The 21,577-nt window shown below is 38.1% G+C and overlaps 1 protein-coding gene across 1 annotated transcript; it reads left to right on the forward strand.

The window, feature by feature from the left end:
• The first annotated feature begins 16,685 nt into the window (after window positions 1-16,685).
• Window positions 16,686-20,878, forward strand: CDC5 (cell division cycle 5). Its single transcript, XM_079012503.1, has 4 exons — window positions 16,686-17,124; window positions 18,052-19,728; window positions 19,811-20,092; window positions 20,180-20,878. Exons 1-4 carry the CDS (start codon window positions 16,948-16,950, stop codon window positions 20,696-20,698), a joined length of 2,655 nt encoding a protein of 884 aa, XP_078868629.1. The 5' UTR covers window positions 16,686-16,947; the 3' UTR covers window positions 20,699-20,878.
• Window positions 20,879-21,577: the final 699 nt, after the last annotated feature.

The following is a 21,577-nucleotide window of genomic DNA, read 5'->3' on the forward strand; positions in this document are numbered from 1 at the left end:
ATTTCACAGAAAATTTTTCATTAAATAATTAGTAATGTCAACCACAATTGTTTTCCAAAAATCCCATTACATAACCACATTGTTTAAAGATCATGTTCTTCAAATACTAAGTGCAGAAATACAAGAGAGTACACACTCCACCATCAAGTCGGGCCCTTACCCTTAGAACCAGAAGTATCTGAAACACTCAACAAAACTATAAGCACAAACTTAGTGAGTTTCCAAAAAACACATGAATACATAAACCACATAATGTCATGCACACGTATATATAAGTTTGCCATGGACTCCCTCCATGGTCTTCAGTTGGAATGTCGTGAGCTACCCCCATGGTCTTGTATCCCACTGCCATGGGCTCTCCCCATGGTCTTGCCAAGTGTCATAGGCTCCTCCCATGGTCTTCACATAAGTCTACACATATGTCAATTAGCAAACCATTGCATACTCAATTATTAAACATCACATATCCAATAACGGGTCGACCTTGGTGCCTTCGACCCATAGGTGTAGTAAGAAGACTCACCTCAGTCTGCTGAACACAATAGTTGCTCCCATATCAGTCTGAAACCTCACACTGAACAATGGTACAAATAACCCTAAATTAGGATTATAACTAAACCTAGTCAAAGAGTCCAAAAACCTAAGTCTAAGTCCTTTCATGGTCGCCCAGAAGTCCTTCCTTTACTCATGGGCCTAGGATCCAAGATAAAAGCTATTAATGGGTCACATGGCCCAATAAGGCCCACCCAATACAACTATGGCCCAAATCAAAATAACAGACTTCTAACTGTAAATAGGACCAGACCCAAAACTGAATAAGGCCCAAAAAGCTTACAAGCCCACAAGAAGCCCAAACCTATCTGGGGTGCATACGCCCAGCGTACCACTCCAGTACGCTTAGTGTACTGAGTCTATTGGTTGTACGCGTAATGTACAAGACATTACGCCTAGCGTACCACTCCAGTACGCTTAGCGTACTGAGCCCATTGGCTGTATGCGTAACATACAAGACATTACGCCTAAAATACAAGCAGAATATGCACCAACGAGCATTAAGTGCTTAATACTTGGGATTTCAACGTTAAACTTCAGATCTTAGTCCATTAAGATGTCCTAGGGCATAAAGTTGGAAACTTTATGCCTTTGCATTCCAGAAGGGACCCCAATACTTCATTCTTCCCATGAAGAGCTCATTTAAGACCTCAACATGCATGGTCTCAATACAACCTTCAAGATGGCAGCTTTATGCATCAAGCATGCCCAAAGAGCTTAGATCCAACAATCCTAGTCTCTGGAGTTGCTCAACTCACAAGAGAGGGTCCAAGAACCAAAAGGGGCTTCATAACAAAACCCTAGATCAAACTAACAAAATAGATAACAAGGATATGACTTTATACCTCCAGAAGTTCCTTAAGATGAACTAGATACATAATCTAGAAGCTCAATGACACCCAATACTTAATCACCACCTTCTCTTTATTGAATTCTCTCTAATAGGGATGAGCATATGGACCGGGGAACCGGCCGGAACCGGTACCAGAACTGGAACCGGCACCAGAACCGGAATCTGATGGAACTGGTCGGGCCGGGACCGGGACGTTATTTTTGTGGATTTTTGGAACCGGGAACCGGTAGAACCGGCAAAAACCGGAATCGTATGATGCTATTTTTCGAGGACCGGTTCCAACATTTGAAGACACGACAAGAACCGGGAACCGGTAGAACCGGAACCAGTAGAACCGCCAGGCCGATTCGGTTCTTGATTTTGGCCGAAGTCGGTTCTCGGGTCCGGTCCGGTTCCGGCCGGTTCGGTCCTTTTGCTCATCCCTACTCTCTAAAATGGCCACCAAAACACTCTTTAAGCTCAAGGATCACACTCACATGAAAATATGAGGTTAAGGGACGAAATGATGCTATGGAGGCTGATTAGGGTTTTGTCCAAATGATATAAGGATACCGAAGTAGGGTGCAAGTCAAAGAATTAGGGTTTTAGACATCTACCACGTATGCCTCGCGTACATGCTCGTACGCCCAACGAACGAGCCCAGCCACTCGATGCCCACGCGCACGTACGCTAAGCGTACACAAATGTACGCCCAACGTAAGGAAAGGATCATTTTTGACAAAATTGAAACACTTGAGAGTGAACAATGGAATACCTGGATTGAAGTGCTACAATGCAAATATATTAGATCTTAGTATGCAAAAGGATCGTTTTGAAGATAAAATAAGAATTAGGGATGACTATATAACAATGCAGAAAGAAGAATATCCAAAGCAGTTCCTTGAAGTAAAAAAAATATTATACGCTTCTTATGTTTTTAGGTTATATATACGTATTTTATTGTGTTTTCTACGTAAGCCGTAGTTGTGTTATGTTCATAACAAAAGCTAATTTCCTTGATAGAGTAATCAAAGAACACAATCAACGTCTTCCAAAACATAACATACTTAAATATAAATACAACATCAATCATTCACATCAAACGTTGAACAGTCGTCTTCTCTTTGTGTCCCTTGCGTCTTGTGCGTCCGGTGAGTCCCTTACATCCCTTTCCCTTTTGTCTTACTACCTGATGCCACGCTACTTTTTAGGCTTCTTTTGCTTCATTAGGACCAATGTCAGAAAAGTCACTGCATTATGTGTTGTACTATCACATCTACTACACCTACTTACTATAGGTTCCTCACATTGTGACGGGAATGGCAAAGCTAGATTCCATGGATCAAAGAATGACAAAGATGGATCAATCCATCCATATAATTCGAGTTGGGTGTGATAATTGTGGCGAACCACACTTAACCAAGTAATGTGACCTCGACGAGAATGGAAATCGGAAGGTTCGAGCTTGTTATTCGAGTGGGGATAGGTACGATGTAGATTGGAAGAAACCCAAGAAGGAGTGGCTGCCATATGATGAATACAAGAAGGCGAAAGAAGAAAAGTTTAGGCAAACCGGCCGAGACTTTTATCAAAAAGAACAACCACCACCCGAAAACAAATCCGAGTTTGAGTCAATGCTTGCACACTTTGCAGCCGTTTCGGAAAAAAGATACGACGCGATTGATGCTACAATAAGGAACCAACAAACGGAGATAACAAACATTGAAACTCATATTAGTCAATTGGCCAAGCTATAAAGGAGCGGTTACCACCAAAAAATACAGATCCAAAACCTCAATCTCATGTTATGCAATATACACTGAAAAAGATGTTAATTATGAGCCATTAGTGATCCATGATATAACTACCATACAACCTAATTGATGTGCAATAAATATACCCATCAACTTTTAAATTTATAAACCTAAATGCTTATCTACTAATGCACCTATAGGCAGTGTACCTAGTCATTTTATAGTATAACAAAGTAATTAGGTATCGAACACAAGGAACGATATTTAGCTAATAATATAATTACTAAAAATTAACCTAAAAACAATAAATAAAAAGGGTTTTTATCTGAGTTTGCAAGTTTATATTAACTTGAACTAATTACTTAACTAACAACTAATCAAACACTCTACTAAGAAAGATTGTAATCAAGATTATGAGAACACTTTCGTTTAGCTTTGAATCCCCCCTTTTCCTATGGATAGTTTGTAAACATGGATTTATTTAGTTAGTTACCAATATTAATTTAATTAGCAGTCTTGATTCGATCTCCTAATATTTTCACTAATTCATGAACTAGTATGTAATGATCATACACACCAAACACATAATTGATTATGTAATGATCATACACACCAAACACATAATTGATTATTAAGGATAATATGGATATGTAAGATATATCTAAGGTAATTATCTATGATCGAGACAATTAATTAAACACAATTATGGTTAAATTATGTTATCTAACACAACTAAAGTTGTTACCTTTATTACCTAATCTAAGATTTGGTCAATCCTAGCTTTAGCAGTTTAATGATCATAAATTACCATGTAAACAAGTTCATGCAATTCAAATGGTCATTAAACTACACTCAACTTGAAGTAAAGCAACAAAGATTAAAACTTTAACATGCTAGGTAATGATAATCAAACAAAAGCTTAAACCAACTTCATAAAATCCATTAAAAGCAAGAAGCTAGCACATAGTAATATGGTTCATCTACACTAAACGAAAGCCTAATGATTTAGCTACTCATGATAGAAAATAAACATAAAAACTCATAAGAATTAGACATGGTTGATCTAATGCAAACTGAATGTAATATGTAATATTCAAACTCTTAATCCTTAATCTCCTTCTCTTCTCAAAGGTTGATTTTCGCAGGTTTATGGCTTCTAAAATCGATTATCTCTCTAGAATATCACCTCTAATCCTCTAACATTCGATATGTCAAGGAGTATTTATAGTTTCCATAAAACGTATGTCACGTCGTGAGAATTAGGGTCTTATGTTATGAGATCAGTATAAATTTGTGTTTGATAAGGAAACTTGCTCTCTGCGTTGTTATCTTATGGAATAATCATTCTCATGATGTGAGATTATAGTGCTCACGTTGTAAGCCTCTATGTTGTGTATATCATCGAGATTTTTCTACTCGCCACGCCATGGTACTCCGAATCCATGCCGTGGGAGTTGTACTTTCATGATTTTTCTTCCTTTAAAGCTCCATTAAGCTCCTAGCTTCAGCTCCAGTCCTTCCAGGTTCCAGGTTTTGTCGGTTTTGGTCCTTTTTCCTCAATAATGTCCTTTTTGGCTGCAAAATGTAATTTAACTCAATAAGTACCAAATATATTTGATTTTAACCAAATTATAGCTTAAAATGTATTTAAATAATTCCTAAAAATATGTATAAATATGTCAATATCACTGATCCGCAGCCGGGAGAAGCAAGACACCAAGCTAGTTCAGAGAATTTATCTGCCTAGTGCCCACGATGTGGCGATCACTATGCCATGCCATGGGTACCGAAGAATGAAAATTCTGCCTTTTTAAAACCATATCAGCCTCTGCTTCCTTATCCCTCTTAAGCGACGTGAAGTCCACTGCAATCGGAACAGAAAAGTTCATGGAGCAAGTGTTATCTTTCTCGATTAACGCCCTATTCCTCAAATCCATGACTAAACTTCCTAAATTTGTTAAAGACGTGATGAAAATAGGAAGGAGTTGGAAAAAGCATCCACCATTGTGCTTAATGAACTATGTTCTGCAACCATCATTGAGGGATTGCCAACAAAAATGGGAGATTTGAGTCGGTTGACTTTACCTCGTGAATTCGGCAATTCCACTATTATAAATACTTTAGAGGATTCGAGGCTAGCATAAATCTCATGCCCTATTCTTTTCATAAGAAGCTCACATTTGTAGGGCTAAAAAACACAAGGATGACAATTCGAATGACGGATCACTCAATAACTCATCCACACGACATTGTAGCGGACTTATTGGTGAAGGTTGGAAAATTCATTTTTTTAGTAGACTTTGTAGTCTTAGATATGAAGGAAGATGAATACACTCCCATAATATTAGGAAGACCATTCTTGAGTACCAAGAGACCCCTCGTTGGCATTCATGATTCTAATTTTACACTTCGAGTAGAAGACGAAGAAATAACTTTTGAAATGAACCAATAAGTGAGTCATGATGAACCTTTAGATGAGGTGTTAAGAGTGAACAATTAGGAAGGGGTGGTGGAAAGCAAAGGAGTAGAGGAAATAAAAAAGATAATGGAGGAAGAGATCAAGGCATGGGAACATCCTCAAGGTGAAAAAGTCAAGATTACCAAGCCAAGAGCCTCAATCCCCATTGTTTTTGAATTTTTCGCTTTTGCAACACCAAAGGCTCAAGTAGATGAGGCAAGTGAAGTGTAAAATTTTGATTCGAGATATGATGATGAGCTAAGTGAAAAGGAGATGGATCGGAATAATGATGAGCCGATGGTTGTCAAGAGGGAAGTGGAAGCAATGGAACAAAAAGAGGAAGACAGGAAGACATAATCTGCTGAAATAGAAAAGGGTTGAAACGTAAACATGCGGAACACACCAATAGAAAGAAAAAAGGAAAACACGAAGAAAGCATATATAAGGCGAGTTCAAGCTTACAAAGAAGGTGGAAGGAGCAGAAGGAGAAAAGGGAGATCCAACTCCCACCCACAACAACGTAGAGCGGGAAGGAATCCAACTCAAGAATCTTAAAAAAGAAGTGCTTACGAGAGGCAACCCGCAGTTTACATTTTCTTTTTATTCTACTTTTGCGTTTTTGTTTTATTTTTGTGTTAATTAGGATTTTCTCTCTTTTATCATCATCTACTGATTATTGTTGTGAGGGCAAGCAACACATAAGTATGGGGTGTGGAAATTTTAAGAGAAAATTGAAAAAAAATTGTGTGCCCAGTTGCCACGACGTGGACGAGCTGTTCCCACGTCGTGGTCATTTGGAAAAGTTTGTAATTTTGAAGCAACTTTGATATAGCGAATTTCGGAAATGCCACGGCATGGCATTATTTCACCATGGCGTGGGGATAATTCTTAACTCAATAAGTTCTTTTTAACCCTAAAGGAAAAAAATTGAATCATTTTACCAAAGGGAGAAACACCCCCACACCTCTACTCTCTCTCACGACGAACTCCCTCCCAATCTTCAATTTTCTGTCATATCTACAACTCAAGGTATGATCTTTTCTCTCAAAATCAGTTAAGTAGTGTTAGACTGCTGCGTATGGAACATCAATTTGGTTATTGGTTCGATTTTTTGAAGTTTCTCAAAGTTAGGGTTTAAGATTTTTGAACGAATTTAAGGCTAATCTGAGTTAACATGGTATGAATAATGTGCCTAATAGCGATAAATGATATCCTGAACAAAACCCTTGTGTTTTATTTAATTGAAATGTAACACCGTAAAAGTTCAACCAAATTTTCACTTTTCAAAAACATGATAATTCATTATAAAAATCATAATATATCTCAAATCATAAACATCTATCTCAAAAATATAAGTATCCAAAACTTTTCCCCATAATCTCATCAAAATACTCCCATAATGTGTACAATCAAGCTGGCGCCTTCCTGTGATCCTCGCTGGTACTTGAAACACGTTTCACACACATGGTAAGCATAAATGCTTAGTGAGTTCCCCAAAATACCACATACAGCACATACGCCACTCAAGGCTACAATATGACCCTCTGGTCGATGTGTCTCAGCGGAACCCTCCAGTTCCGTATCGTTGGGCCCTCCGACCCGTCTGTCTCGTTGGACCCTCCGGTCCGGTCTATATCATTGGACCCTCCGGTCCGGTCTACATCACATAGCATACATATATCACAAACACATAAACACAAATAGCACATAACATATAAGACCCTCCGTTCTGCTCATGGTTACCACACTAGGTAATGTATAGTGAGAAGACTCAACTCGGGAATGTCTCAGAAAATCACAACTCGGTATCTCTAAACCTCGAAACAACGACCTAGCCCCGCCTAATCACATAAAGTAATTATTTCAATCATTAACGACTCTTAAGGCTAGACTACACTCCTGTCTACAATCCCATAAAAGGGTAAAAGACCATTTTACTCCTTCCTGATCCAAAAGTACAATTGTTGACCAAAACCCTAAAAGTCAACGAAGTCAACGATCAACCTTGACCAGACTCGTCGAGTTGTTTCAACGACTCGGCGAGTCCAGTCGTGAACTTTACTCCTCTAATTCTCTTTTGACTCATCGAGTCACTCACCTAACTCGGCGAGTCACTCTCTAGATTCACAGCTTCGGGACAACTCAACTCGACTCGTCGAGTCTGTTCATGGACTCGGCGAGTCCAATCCATGCTCAACTTCAAATGGCTTCCTAAGGTCAGATCTGATGCTCTGCTCCATAGATCTATCTTTTCTAGTCCCAATAATCATGTAAGTTCGAAGCTTGATGCCCATGCAAAGGCTCCAAGGTTCTATTTGAGGAAATGACCTCTAATATGGCATCCTAAGTTCATATTCACCAACAATCCTCATAAAGCTCAAAAGAGTAAGGTCTCTGGACCTCTATGGATCCAGATCCAAGACCATAATACGAAAAGGAATCATATACTCAACAAAACCATCTATCAAAGGGTCTAGAAAACCCTAACTCTATAAACAATCACTAAAACAGAAGATGGATCGAGATTATACCTCAAATAAGCACTCCTGAACTCCTAATTCCTCCAAATAGCACCTCCTTCAGCCTCCTCTTGATCTTGATCACCTTCTTCTTGCTAAACCAATGATAGAAAGATCAAATATGGCCTCTCCTTCCTTACAAACGGTTTAGCTCACTTAGGGTTTCTCTCAAGGGACTGGTAGCCGCAATGGGAGGCTATGAGTGCCCTTAAATAGGCTCCAATACCCGGGAATTAGGGTTTCAATTGCCAGCACAAACTCGGCGAGTTCATATGCTCGACTCGTCGAGTCTGGTCGCGAAGATTCGCAGAAACTTCCTTACCTACTCGATGAGTCGTGGCACCAGCTCGTCGAGTCCCTCCTCTTTCCTGAATAAATAATTAAAATTAAATCATACTCGAAACTCTGGATGTTACATGAAATGACCTAACTACCCGAGTAAAGGGAAGATTTTTCACATCTGTTCATTCGCCATGGCGTGACGGTTTATCGTCGTGGCATGGCGACTGTACAGTGAGGCAATTTCTTAATTTTATTTCTGATTTGTGGTTGGTTTGTTTATTTTTGTTAACTAATTTTGCAGGCAATGGGGCCTAGGAGACCACCTGGTCTGCAAGAAAACCCATGAAACCCACCAGAATTTGCTTGGTATCGTTTTACCGAGGTGGTAAAGCTCGGGGTGCTTGTGGAATGGAGAAATAAACTAGCCTGGTTAAGGGTGAAGGACATTCATGTGCCTCCAGTGATTTATTGGAATTGGATTAGGGAAGTAATGCTTGAAGAAGGAGTTGTACTGCCCGATTTATAAGGAATTATGCGTCGAGTTCTTTGCCAGTGCCTGATTTAGAAAGAGAAATGAAGATGATGACACTGGGAATTTAAAATGTTGTCCTGGGAGGAGGAGACGATAGTGTAGTTTGGTGGAGGTTGCCTGGCGGTTGAACCTTTACAACCAATATGAGGCCATGAGTGAGGGATTGACTGTTTTCATTTATCATTGCCACAAAAGTTTTCCTTGAGGTATTGTAGATACCGAACGGTGGACCACCATAGAAAATGGAAGTTATACCCCATGTTCTACTTCAGAAGGGAACATTCGTTTACCAATGTACAGATTCATCAATTGATTGATTGCATTCCCCATTAATCAAAAGAAGGAAGGAGACCGTATAAGAAGAATCAATGTATTCTTTTTATGGTGTATCATCACACAAAATACGTTTTCCACTTACCTTACTACATGGTATATTTTCTTATAGATCGAGTTGGGAAGAACAGAGCGGGAGATCCTATCTATGGGGGAATGTTGGTGACTAATTTGGCATGTTATTATTGAATTTTCAATGCACCCGAAGCAAACTTTCTCACTTTGGTGCATAGCCGCCCGTTGCAACCACGATTATTCAAGACTGCACACATTGTGATGGATTTAGGGGTGGTAACTATACGGTGCCTAATGATGGTCCAGTTGAAGCACCATAAGAGCGCCAGAATGTGAGGCCAAGGACGGAGGGTCAGGAGCCTAAAGATGAACCTATGAGAGAGGAGTTACCTATAGATCCATATCATGTTATGGCTAGACAATATGATGATGATGTGGGCAGGGGACTGAATTATGTGGGGTATAGTTTGGAGGTAATTATGCATCATCTCACGATCACACCTTCGGCTGGAGCAGCTCCCCACTACACTTATATACCATCTTGGGAGGAGCGATGGGTCGAGCATAGAAGTGGTGCGCAAACTAGTGGAGCTGTGTGACATCCCCAAAATCTCGGCCAAAAAAGACCGATTTTCATTTATGCTTTTAAATAATTTCAGAGTAAATCCTTTTGATTTGAAAGAGTTGCGGAATTTGTTCCCAAAAAAAACATGATAAAATAATATCTATCAAAGCATTTCATCAAGAGATGCATTTTCATTATATAATCAAAACTCGGGATGTCATGTTCCGATACAGACCATAAAGCATAAACGATAACATTACAAGTCATTCAACAAATATATACATATGCAGACTTGTAAACAAAACAACAAGATGATCCATCCATCTTACGCCCTTGTGCCACTTCCTGTAATACAAATAAAACTGAGTGGGTCAGGCTTGGGAGCCTGGTGAGCATATAGGGTTTTCAACCCACAATAAATAAGTTATATTTAATTTCACCAACCAATTACTATCCCGATTACCCATTCCCGTTATCCTCACTTTACGTCCCTAAAACAACATCTATCTCAAGGGACCTAATCTAGGATTTTCATCGGGACGGACATCACTGCGAAGGGGTTTCCTCAACAATAGATATCTTAAAGGCAACCATGAGGGGGATAGAGTACACCGGTGAACACATCGTTCACAACACCTACAGGTTATGAACCTGCTAGCGTTCCACTGGACTGTCTAGAAAGAGTCCGTGGTCGTTATCCATACTCCGCTGAATAACTAGATCAACAACAACAACAACATCGAGGCCTCTCATCTGTTTATTACACACCAACTATCTACCCATGTTCTACCCAACATATTAGTAGATAAGAATATATATTTTCATACATAGTTAAAAACCTGTATATCATTTTCATTCAATATATATTCCACATAACAGATGAGGCATACCACATAACACGTATTTCATAGAAAACAAATCAGATCTATGAGATAGAATAAAGTGAATATCCATTCACGCATACAACCACAAATATACACATAACAAGTATATCGCATAAAATACTTCATAGTTACGCGTTAGAAGAAAGTAACTACACCCTCACACATATAAACCACAATTTACTTAATACACTCAAACCGTACTTGTATTATTATCGTGTTTATGAAAGGTAGTATACACTCACTTGATCAGAAGATGATCGGACAGCACTACGACTTGCAGAAGTAGTAATCCACAACAGATCTGGAAGATCTCCACAAAAATCGAACTTCTCGCGGGCAGAGCTTCGGCTCGGGAATCGCACTTCTCGGGATCTTCGGGATCTCGGGACTTGCCTCGGGGCTCGAAAATAATACCGGGGCTTCGAGGTATTTCTGGCACGCAAAACGATGCAAAACGGGAGAGAGAAGAGAGGAAATTAGCAAAAGAGTCGACTGCCCTTGCATCCTATTTATAGGAGGCTGGAGCCTCGGAGTACGCGGGGCGTACTGGTCTCCGAAGTCGTCACTGCATGCGTCATCCGAAGTGTCGACACTATTCGGAGTACGCGGGGCGTACCTCGGATCGGACTGCTGACTCCCCTTCGGATAATGCCGGATTTAAAGATTAAAAATAAATACAATTTATTTAATAAACTTTGGAAATTCATATCTTTTTTCATACGAACTCCGTTTTCGACGTTCTTTATATCCACGGAAAGGTGAGACTACACTCTACAACTTTCGTTTAGACTCCGTCGGCTAATTTTGACTTTATTTTTATTATTTATTTTTAATAGGCTGGGACAGAAACTTTCGTTATAAATTCATAACTTCTTCGTTTGACGTCCGTTCTCGCCTAACTTTTTATCGCTTCGATACCAACAACGAGACCTTCGATCCTCGTTTAGATTGTTTCGACTAAAAACCGCTCGATCTCAAATCGAGTATTTCAGGCTGCATACCGCTAAGTCGAAACTTCGATAAATCATAACTTCCTCATACGAAGTCAGATTTGGGCGTTCTATATATATATTCGGAAACCTTGTTTCAACTACTACAACATTAACCAAAGATATTAAGTTTATTTTACACTTAAATTTTGACGCTTATTTTTATTCTTAATTAATCAAACCACATAATTAAGCAATTAAGCACAAAACACATAATACTCAAATAATACATTCTTATTATTTCAAAACGGGTTACAAAAGTTAACCTAGACTATTACATTGCTAAAAATGGCAAGCCCAGAAACACAGGCGTTACAAGCTGGTGATGTAGATGATGATTAGGAGGAATGATTATCCTTATTTTATTTTTATTTTGTTTGGTGTGATTTAGACAATTTATTTTTGTGTTAATTTGTTAGGATTTAAGTAGTTTATGATTTTGGTAATTTTTACTTTTTGTAATTGTTTTTCCTTTTTATTACTCGTTTGTTTGTGTCTTAGATTTTGTAGAAGTTTGGTTGATGAGAGAATACGTATTCAATTCCCGAGAAATATGACAAAAGAATAAGTGAGGGGTGAGATTTTCAACATGAAGAAAGACTTTGACTATAATAACCGAAGTAAGAGAATTTACATCATAATTGAGGGGTATACCATTCTAGTATCAACTTTTCCCACCAACATTCACGAAAAGCCAAATGGAATTATTATTCTAAAGATACAACAACCATGACATGGCCATTCTATGCCACGACGTGGCGAAGGCAGACTTCACAATAAAATTCTAGTATCATAGAAGACCATGGTGTGACAATACTTAGCCACAACGTGAAGGATGTCAAGTTAGACTTTTTGAGTTGGTGTTTCATCACCAATTGGGAGTCTGTTTTCTTGGCATGTTAAATATTATTATTATAGCGGTCTAGTGTCTCCAGCTATTTCACGAGATGTCAGACACACAACATTCGATTTCGACCTCGCCATTACTATCCCATGGGAGTTTGTTCTATTTTCTCCCTCTTTACTTTTATGTTCTTTAATTGTGTTAAACATGCAATGAGGACATTGCATAAATTAAGTGTGGGGTGTGAGATTGAATCTAAGAATACAAGCATGCTGAAAAAAAAAGACTAGGATTAAAAAAAACAATTTAAGAGACATTAAATAATGGTCTAATTAAATAAAAGTTTGTTATTGTGTTAGGACCTAGGTTGCTAGTCTTGTGTGCGACGATCTGATGCGATCTTCGACATTTATTTGAGCCAATATATGTTCTAGTGTATTTGTAGCTTCTCCGTCCTAGTGAAATCATAAAACAAAAACACAACCTTGCGCAGTTTGAGGGATGTAATAACTTTTGCTTTGGGAAATCCTAGGCCTAATAAAAATCTTACCAATGACTGATTTATCTCCTGACTCCTTTCTTTCAAAACAATGCGAGTCAATTTTCCAAGTTTATCTGTTTATTTTTCTGCATTGTTGAGTCTAGTTATTATATAAAAGTAAGTAGCAATTTAGGAGTGGAGTCAATTTGTGATATTTGGAACTTGGCCAGTAAACCCCTCAGGATATTTTATATCTATCCACTTGTAGTACATTAACGCGGATCGGACCGGGAAGAACGCCGCTACACGGGTTTCATCGAAAGTCATGGGCTTCGTTCTGTGGCCTAAGGGATTCCGAGTACTCCAATGAATCTTTTAGAAAGACGCGAACTATGGTATTAGTAAAGTTGCAACTAAGTTAGAGTTAAAGTTATTTATTTGCTTATGTGTGATAATTGAAAGTTGAAATATTGAGAAAGGATAAAAAAATATAGAAAAGAAAAAGAAAAGAAAAAGTTCCATAAAAATATAAAGTTGCAACAATAAAAAGCGTAGTTATATTTTTAGAATAATTATCTTATATAGTCTTTTTATTCTTTTAAAATTGAGTCACATGGAATTTGAAAATGACTTTTGAGACGAAACAGGGTAAATAAAAAGATATATGAGGTAAGAATGCCAAAAATGAACGTTGTTTGAACTGAATGGGAAGTGCTTATGATGATTGTGAGTATTTAGGATTGGAGAAGTTCTTAGGAATATTATACATAAATACATGCATTGCGGTCTTGATGTAATCGATGAACTCAAAATGCATTGTCTTGTGCGATCTTGGCAACTAGGATTTTGATGTAATGGTATCATAATAAAAATCAGTTTTGCTTGGGGGTAAGCAAAAATCAAGTGTGGGGTATTTTGATATGTGCATATTTAATCATATATTTTGTACATTATCTTAATATTTTACGCTACAATTGTGCTTATTTTAAGACAAAAGGTACTTAATACGTTTAAATTCTATTTTGTAGTAGTAAAGACATGCTCGGGATGAAAATGAAGCAAATACGGAGTTGGAAGCAGGAATATCGGACCAAATTAATTGAAGTAAAAGAAATCAAGAATTCTGAAGACCACGACATGGGGAATTCCTGCCATGCTGTGGTGAGTTGGTTTTTCGCGATCTGATCTATGCCTTGGATAATACACGTTTTAAGTGATCGCCACGCCGTGGGGACTATTTGCCACGACGTGGGAGGTGGATTTTGGCCACTATATATTGATCATTTTGGCTTTCAACCCTAACTTATGCTGGAAGCATTTGTCGATTTTTAAAGACCAGAGGCAACCCCTTGGAGGTTTTGGAAGATCTGAATTCGTTTGGGCTTAATTGTTGAAGAGATCTAGAAGAAAACATCATTATATATTTTAGTTTGCTAGTTCTAATCATGACCAGTCTTATTTGTTTTGATTCTATGTGTTTTTCTGCTATTGTTATGGACTAAAACCCTTCTACTTTCGTTGGTAGTAATGAACCCTTTGAACTATGTGTTCATTTCATTCTTAATTATTGTTGGTTTCTCTAGTGCTGATAAATCATAATCTTTACATGTTTAAGTTCTAGTGTCTTTATTTATTTATTTATTTATTTTTTAAATTCTTTGTACAAGTTTGTGTAGTAGATTATCATTCTATTATCATGAATTTTCTTACCTAGTAGTTTATGATCATTAAATTGCTAGAGCTAGGGTTGGCAAAATCTTAGACTAGGTAATTAAAGTTAGTAACTTTAACTATGTTAGAGAGCATAACTGATCCATAATTGGTGTTTGGTTGCTTGACTTGATCATAAAAAATGAACTCTTAGATTTATTGTGCATAGTTAAATGTATCTTTATATCAATTTTGTGTCTACTCGTGTTTGATCATTACATAGTAAGTCATAAATTGGTAATAACTAAGAATTTGATCATAATAACTAGTTTTATAATAATCTGGTAATCGACATAAGTATCCTAATAGAAATCAACCATATGAAAAAGGGGAATTCGGATCCAATGAAAGTACTATTTAATATTGAACTCAAATCGTTTCTTGTTTCTTTTTTCGTTTAATTTACTTACTTGTTAAGTGTCTTAAGTTTCTAGACTTACAAAACTAGAAAAACCCCTTTTTATTTGTTTAATTTACTTAGATAACCGTAGTAGGTATTTTAACTGCTATTTTCGTTTTCTGTGTTTGAAACTCGACTTACCTGAGCTATCATATTAATCGATTAATTAGGTACACTGCGTATCGTGTATTAGTTAGTCTATATTAGTTGGTTTTAAAACTAGTACTTAAAAATGCGTATCACCTACTTAACATAACGTTTTTTTGAGATCGACTTTCATCGCTAAAACAATTTCAAGCTCCTCCCCACTGATGTTCGTTGTGTCTAACATTGGTATTTTCATGTTACTGTCTCTTTGTTTCCTAAGCTCTCTATCGGAGGCTATTTGCAAAAACTTGTCCATTCTGTTCGAATCTATCGCTCTACATTTGTCTTTGCATTTTGCTTTGTCCACTCCCATTGACCACGAAGATGGTGAAAGTTGAACGAGTTCATCATCGTTGAGGTTGAAACCAACACGAGTATCAGATGTAGTGTAGTCAGATTCAAATGTTTGTGAGCGTTTTGAACAATTATCGATATGCTCTTTAGATTTTTTGCTCGTTTTCCATTTTTTGTTATCTTTCACAGGATTTCAAATTTCAAGAAACTTGAAAGCTTTCGTGTTTTCTTTTTGATACACTTTTAAAGCTTTCTGCAAAATCACTTCATCGATTTCTTCGCTTTTCATGTTTCATGTTGTTATACAAATCATTAAACAACATGACTTCTTTATTTGTCTTTCCCCAATTTGAGCAAATTTGGTGTTTCGAATGATACTCAGGAAGCTTCATTCCTTTGTGGAACCTTTTTGCAACTCGCATAAAAACGATCATGTTTTTGGTTTTTTCCTGTTGTCGCATCTTCTGAAATATCGATCCATGATTGTGTCAAACATAACACTTCTTCGGGTACCTATCCTTTTGCCACCGCCTTCTCTCTCTCTCTCTCTCTCTCTCTGTCTATCTGTCTCTCTCTCTCTCTCTCTCTCTCTCTCTTATTATTATCTTTTTGGTGCCTGAGTGGGTTGGGTTTCTCGAACAAACTCAGGTTCAGAATTAGAAATGGGTGTTTGAAAAAAAGAAGTTGAAAGATAGAAGAATTCGAATAAGGTGTGGTAAAATAATGGTTATGAGGTCATATGTGTAGGTAATAAAGAAAATTTAAAAAAAATTCAAATTTTGACGGTTGAAAAGTGGGAAAATGAGAAAATAGGTGAAACTTGAACGCAACCATCTACTACTGTGTGCGGCCAAACTGCACTCGAAACCGCATCATGGAAGATATTCCCTTTAGCGGTTTTTGTGCGGTGAAAGTGCATCCACTCTTCCAAGCCTTTGGGTTATACTTGCCAAAATCATATGGTTTGGAAAAGTTGGTTCCTATATAATAGACTATGGTTTCGAAAAGTTTGTTCCGATATAATAGACTATATAGGACTCTTTTCTATTTCAAAGGCAACAACATCAGCATATATATCTCATAGGTTGGGCCGTTTGAGAGAGAGGGGTATTTTTATTTTTGAGAAGCCCAACCACCGAAGAAACCCTCACAAGAAGATCCACATCGATCGACCCTCGGCGAGAAGGAGAGGAAGGAAGGGATTATCACACCATTACGAGAGATTGAAATCGGTCGTCATCGATACAGATCCACTGATATTAGGGTTTTTCTTCAAATTGCTCAAGAACCAGGATTTCTGGTTTCATCATCAAAACCTAGATAAAGAAGAAAGGAGTGACAATCTGAGCAGCAAAGATGAGGATAATGATAAAGGGCGGTGTTTGGAAGAACACCGAGGACGAGATCCTCAAGGCTGCTGTAATGAAATATGGAAAGAATCAGTGGGCTAGAATCTCTTCGTTACTCGTTCGCAAATCAGCTAAGCAGTGTAAAGCTCGGTGGTACGAGTGGCTCGATCCTTCAATCAAAAAGGTACGAAACTTACTTCTGTTTCCTAATATAGAATTGCTAAAGTATTGCTAGTTTCTTTGGTTTCAGTAGTTTAGATAATATGTGGTACTATCATACAGGAAAATTACGTATTTTCTTGGAGGGTTAAATTGTTCTTTGAGACTGAAACGTTATGAGAAACTATTATTGTATCATCACATTGATATTATTGTGGGTGGTATCACAGTTATGATGTCAAAAAGTATACCATTCAAGATTCAAGATTCAACATCAACTGTGCTGTGATTTGAAGTTTATGGAACTCTTTTATGAATACTAATAATCTGTTGGTGTCAAAATGGTATCTCAATACCTATATTTAGATTTAAAGTAACAATGTTGTTGATCACAAAAGTTGGAAAAGTTATTTTATCTTGAAATAGTAGAAGATACTTACAGGTTGGGAAACTTGGAAATCTCTAAAAGGTGTCATAGATAAACTTGTATAGGGTCGCCTCTTCTCTACTAACAACTGTATATTGCGAATTTTGAAGTCCACTATACTAGCTCACAATATATTGGATTTCATAGCAACACTAAAATTGGGAAGACAATCCATTATTATACACTGCTTTTACACTCTCAGTTCCAGCTATGGTGAATGAGTTTTATAAGCCAACAAAGTTTATGTTTAATTCTTTATCAACCATGGTCTGTTTATTCGAGTTTCACTCAACTTATTATACATCTTATTCATGAAGATTCAGTTTTAAAATGATATTAGGATTTAGGCCACTATTTCTGATTAACCTAACTCTGTCCCATGGTTGGCAGTAAACCAACAATGATTTATTTTCTTTTAATTTGTGTAATTAGTACTTGTTCTGTTCTCATTTAATCAAGTATTTCATGGTATATGAACATAAAATCATTAGTTTTATAATCTTTCTTCTTTTTAAACATGCACAGACTGAGTGGACCAGAGAAGAAGATGAGAAGCTCCTTCATCTTGCAAAACTTATGCCAACTCAATGGAGAACAATCGCCCCCATTGTGGGCCGTACTCCATCACAATGTCTAGAACGTTACGAGAAGCTTCTAGATGCAGCATGTGCAAAAGATGAAAATTATGAACCAGGTGATGACCCACGGAAGCTTCGACCTGGAGAGATCGACCCAAACCCGGAGTCCAAACCCGCCCGGCCCGACCCGGTTGACATGGACGAAGACGAAAAGGAAATGCTTTCAGAAGCCCGGGCCCGTTTAGCCAACACCCGTGGAAAAAAGGCCAAAAGAAAAGCCCGTGAGAAACAGTTGGAAGAAGCTAGAAGACTCGCTTCATTACAGAAAAGAAGAGAGTTAAAAGCAGCTGGAATTGATAATAGACATAGAAAGAGAAAGAGAAAGGGGATTGATTACAACGCAGAAATCCCATTTGAGAAAAGACCTCCACCTGGCTTCTATGATGTAGCTGATGAAAGCTCAATAGTTGAACAACCGAAATTCCCAACTACAATTGAGGAGTTAGAGGGCGAAAGGCGAGCTGATAAAGAGGCTCGTTTGAGAAAACAAGATATTGCTAGAAATAAAATTGCCCAAAGACAAGATGCTCCATCTGCAATTCTTCAAGCAAATAAGATGAATGATCCAGAAACTGTCAGAAAAAGACCCAAAATGAATCTCCCGACCCCACAAATCCCTGACTATGAACTCGAACACATTGCAAAGTTCGGTCTTCCGGCTTTGACCGACGAGTTGTCGGAAGGAAGCGGCGCCACGCGGGCGCTTCTTGCTGACTACACCCAAACCCCACGTCAGACACCGCTAAGGACCCCGCAAAGAACGCCAGCTGGCAAGCAAGACGCGATTATGATGGAGGCCGAGAATCAGGCGAGGTTAAGACTGTCTCAAACACCGTTACTCGGAGGCGAAAATCCCGATTTGCACCCTTCGGATTTTTCCGGGGTGACTCCCAAGAAAAAGGAGATTCAGACGCCGAATCCCATGTTGACACCTGGCGCGACACCTGGCGGTATGGGCCTTACACCTAGAATCGGAATGACACCTGGACAATCTTTTGGTGTCACTCCGAAAGGGACTCCGATTCGGGATGAGTTACATATAAATGAAGAGATGGAAATGCATGATAATGCTAAGATCGTGAGAAGGAATTTGAGGTCGGGTTTGACCGGTCTTCCACAGCCTAAAAATGAGTATCAGATAGTGATTCAGCCGATTCCAGAAGAGAATGATGAAGAGCAGGAAGTGAAAATGGAAGAAGATATGTCTGATAGGATTGCGCGTGAGAAGGCGGAGGAAGATGCTCGCCAGCTGGCGTTACTTAAGAAAAGGTCGAAGGTCTTGCAGAGGGAGCTTCCTAGGCCGCCAGCTGGCACGGTTGACTTGATAAAGAAGTCTTTGATAAGAGGCGATGAAGATAAGAGCTCTTTTGTTCCACCTACTTTGATCGAGCAGGCTGATGAGATGATAAGGAAGGAGCTTTTGTTGTTACTGGAACATGATAATGTCAAGTATCCGAATGATGAAAAGATTGAAAAAGAGAAAAAGAAAGGCAACAAACGTGCAGGTGGAAAGTCTGTTTCCATTCCTGTCATTGAAGAGTTTGATGAAGATGAACTCAAGGAGGTAAGTTTTTCTTTTTTGATTTTTATATAACATGTCATACATGTACATAATAAGTTATTAAACATTTGTACTTTACATGCAGGCTGATAAAATGATCAAAGAAGAGGCGAGTTTCTTGAAAGTAGCAATGGGACATGAGAATGAGGACATTGATGAGTTTGTTGAAGCACACAAAACATGCATAAATGACATCATGTTTTTTCCCACCCGAAATTCTTATGGTCTCTCTAGTGTTGCTGGAAACATGGAGAAGCTTGCTGCATTTCAAAATGAATTTGAAAATGTGAAAAAGAGAATGGATGATGATACAAGAAAAGCACAACGCCTTGAACAGAAAATAAAACTTCTCACAAATGGATACCAGGTAAGTAAAATGGTTAAAATTCACAAATTCTTAAACTTGTTTTCTCTTTACTAATTGGTTTATTTATATGTTACATGAATGCATCAGATGCGAGGTGGAAAGATTTGGTCGCAAGTGGAGGCGACATTTAAGCAGATGGATACAGCTGGCACGGAATATGAATGCTTCCAAGCTTTAAAAAGGCAAGAACAGGTGGCGTCTGTGAACCGGATTAATAGCATATGGGAAGACGTGCAAAAGCAAAAGGAGTTGGAGAAATCTTTACAGAAACGATATGGGGATTTGATTGTTGAGCAAGAAAGGGTTTATCATCTTATGGAAAACTACAGAAAAGAAGCAGCAGCAAAACAAGAAATTACAGAGACAAAAATGGCGGAAGCTGAGGAGGTTCTTGTTGAAATGACAAAACCGCCCTTGAATAATGATGATGAATCTGCTAATGAACCTATGGATGTTTCTGAACCACCCACGCCCACGCCCACTGTTGAAGTTGATGTTGTAGCACCACTAGAAGACACTGAAAAGCAAGCGTCTGCTGTTGATGTTGAAAAAGATGAAACTAATGAGCCTGAAAATGCAATGGTGGATGAGATTATTGAGAGTTAAAAGAGGCTGAATGCGGGATTTGTATTGTTTAAGTGACAGATTTTAGGCAATGTAATGTACTATTATGGCCACAAAGATCTGGTTGGTTTGTACCTGAGATTTTTGATCCTGTAAAATGCTATAATAGACATAGACTGTTTGTTTGGGTTTAAACTTTAAAGATGTTTGGTTGGTTTTGAATTTTGATTTAGGCAATCAATGTATGGTTCTGGTTTTGTTGCTGGATATTGTCCACTAAAGAAACGTTCAATAAGGAAAGTATATTACATGAGAGCTATATAGCTTTACAACACCAGTCTAACCAATTGAATTTCAAAGCCTTGTTACTACGATTATCCAACCATGTGTGGTTAGATTGACTGAACTTGATCAACCAAGTAACTAACGAGATAGAAACAATATTAACCTAGTAAATTTTCTTGTTTCTACACTTCCAAACTATCCGAAAGAAAATATAAACTATGGCCTTGAGCACCTCCACTTGAGAAGAAGATAAGTCGGAAAGGGAGTAGCTCACAAAAAGATTAGACCTTGTAACTATTACTACTACTACAGGGGCTACCAACAATCCACCAAAAAGGTGAAACACAAATTCATTCGACACTCAACACAAAGGGCATGTTACTCTCTTTGGAAGATTAGTACATATATGCAATCTATCTTAACATATGTACATTCGGACTGATCTCTTCCAATTTAAAATGATAAAAAAAACCTAGACGAACAAATTCCAGACTTTTAATGACCTCACAGTGAAAACACCACATGACAACAAATTCCAAAATCAATAGTGCGTACCTACCGAACAAGCAAGTCCCACACATACGGAACTAAAAAGCATTTAAAAAAAAACCAGACGAACTAAAAAGCACCGTCAAT

The sequence above is a fragment of the Lactuca serriola genome, chromosome 8, assembly GCF_051521515.1.
Source record: "Lactuca serriola cultivar US96UC23 chromosome 8, Lser_US96UC23_V15, whole genome shotgun sequence".
NCBI classification, from domain to species: domain Eukaryota; kingdom Viridiplantae; phylum Streptophyta; class Magnoliopsida; order Asterales; family Asteraceae; genus Lactuca; species Lactuca serriola.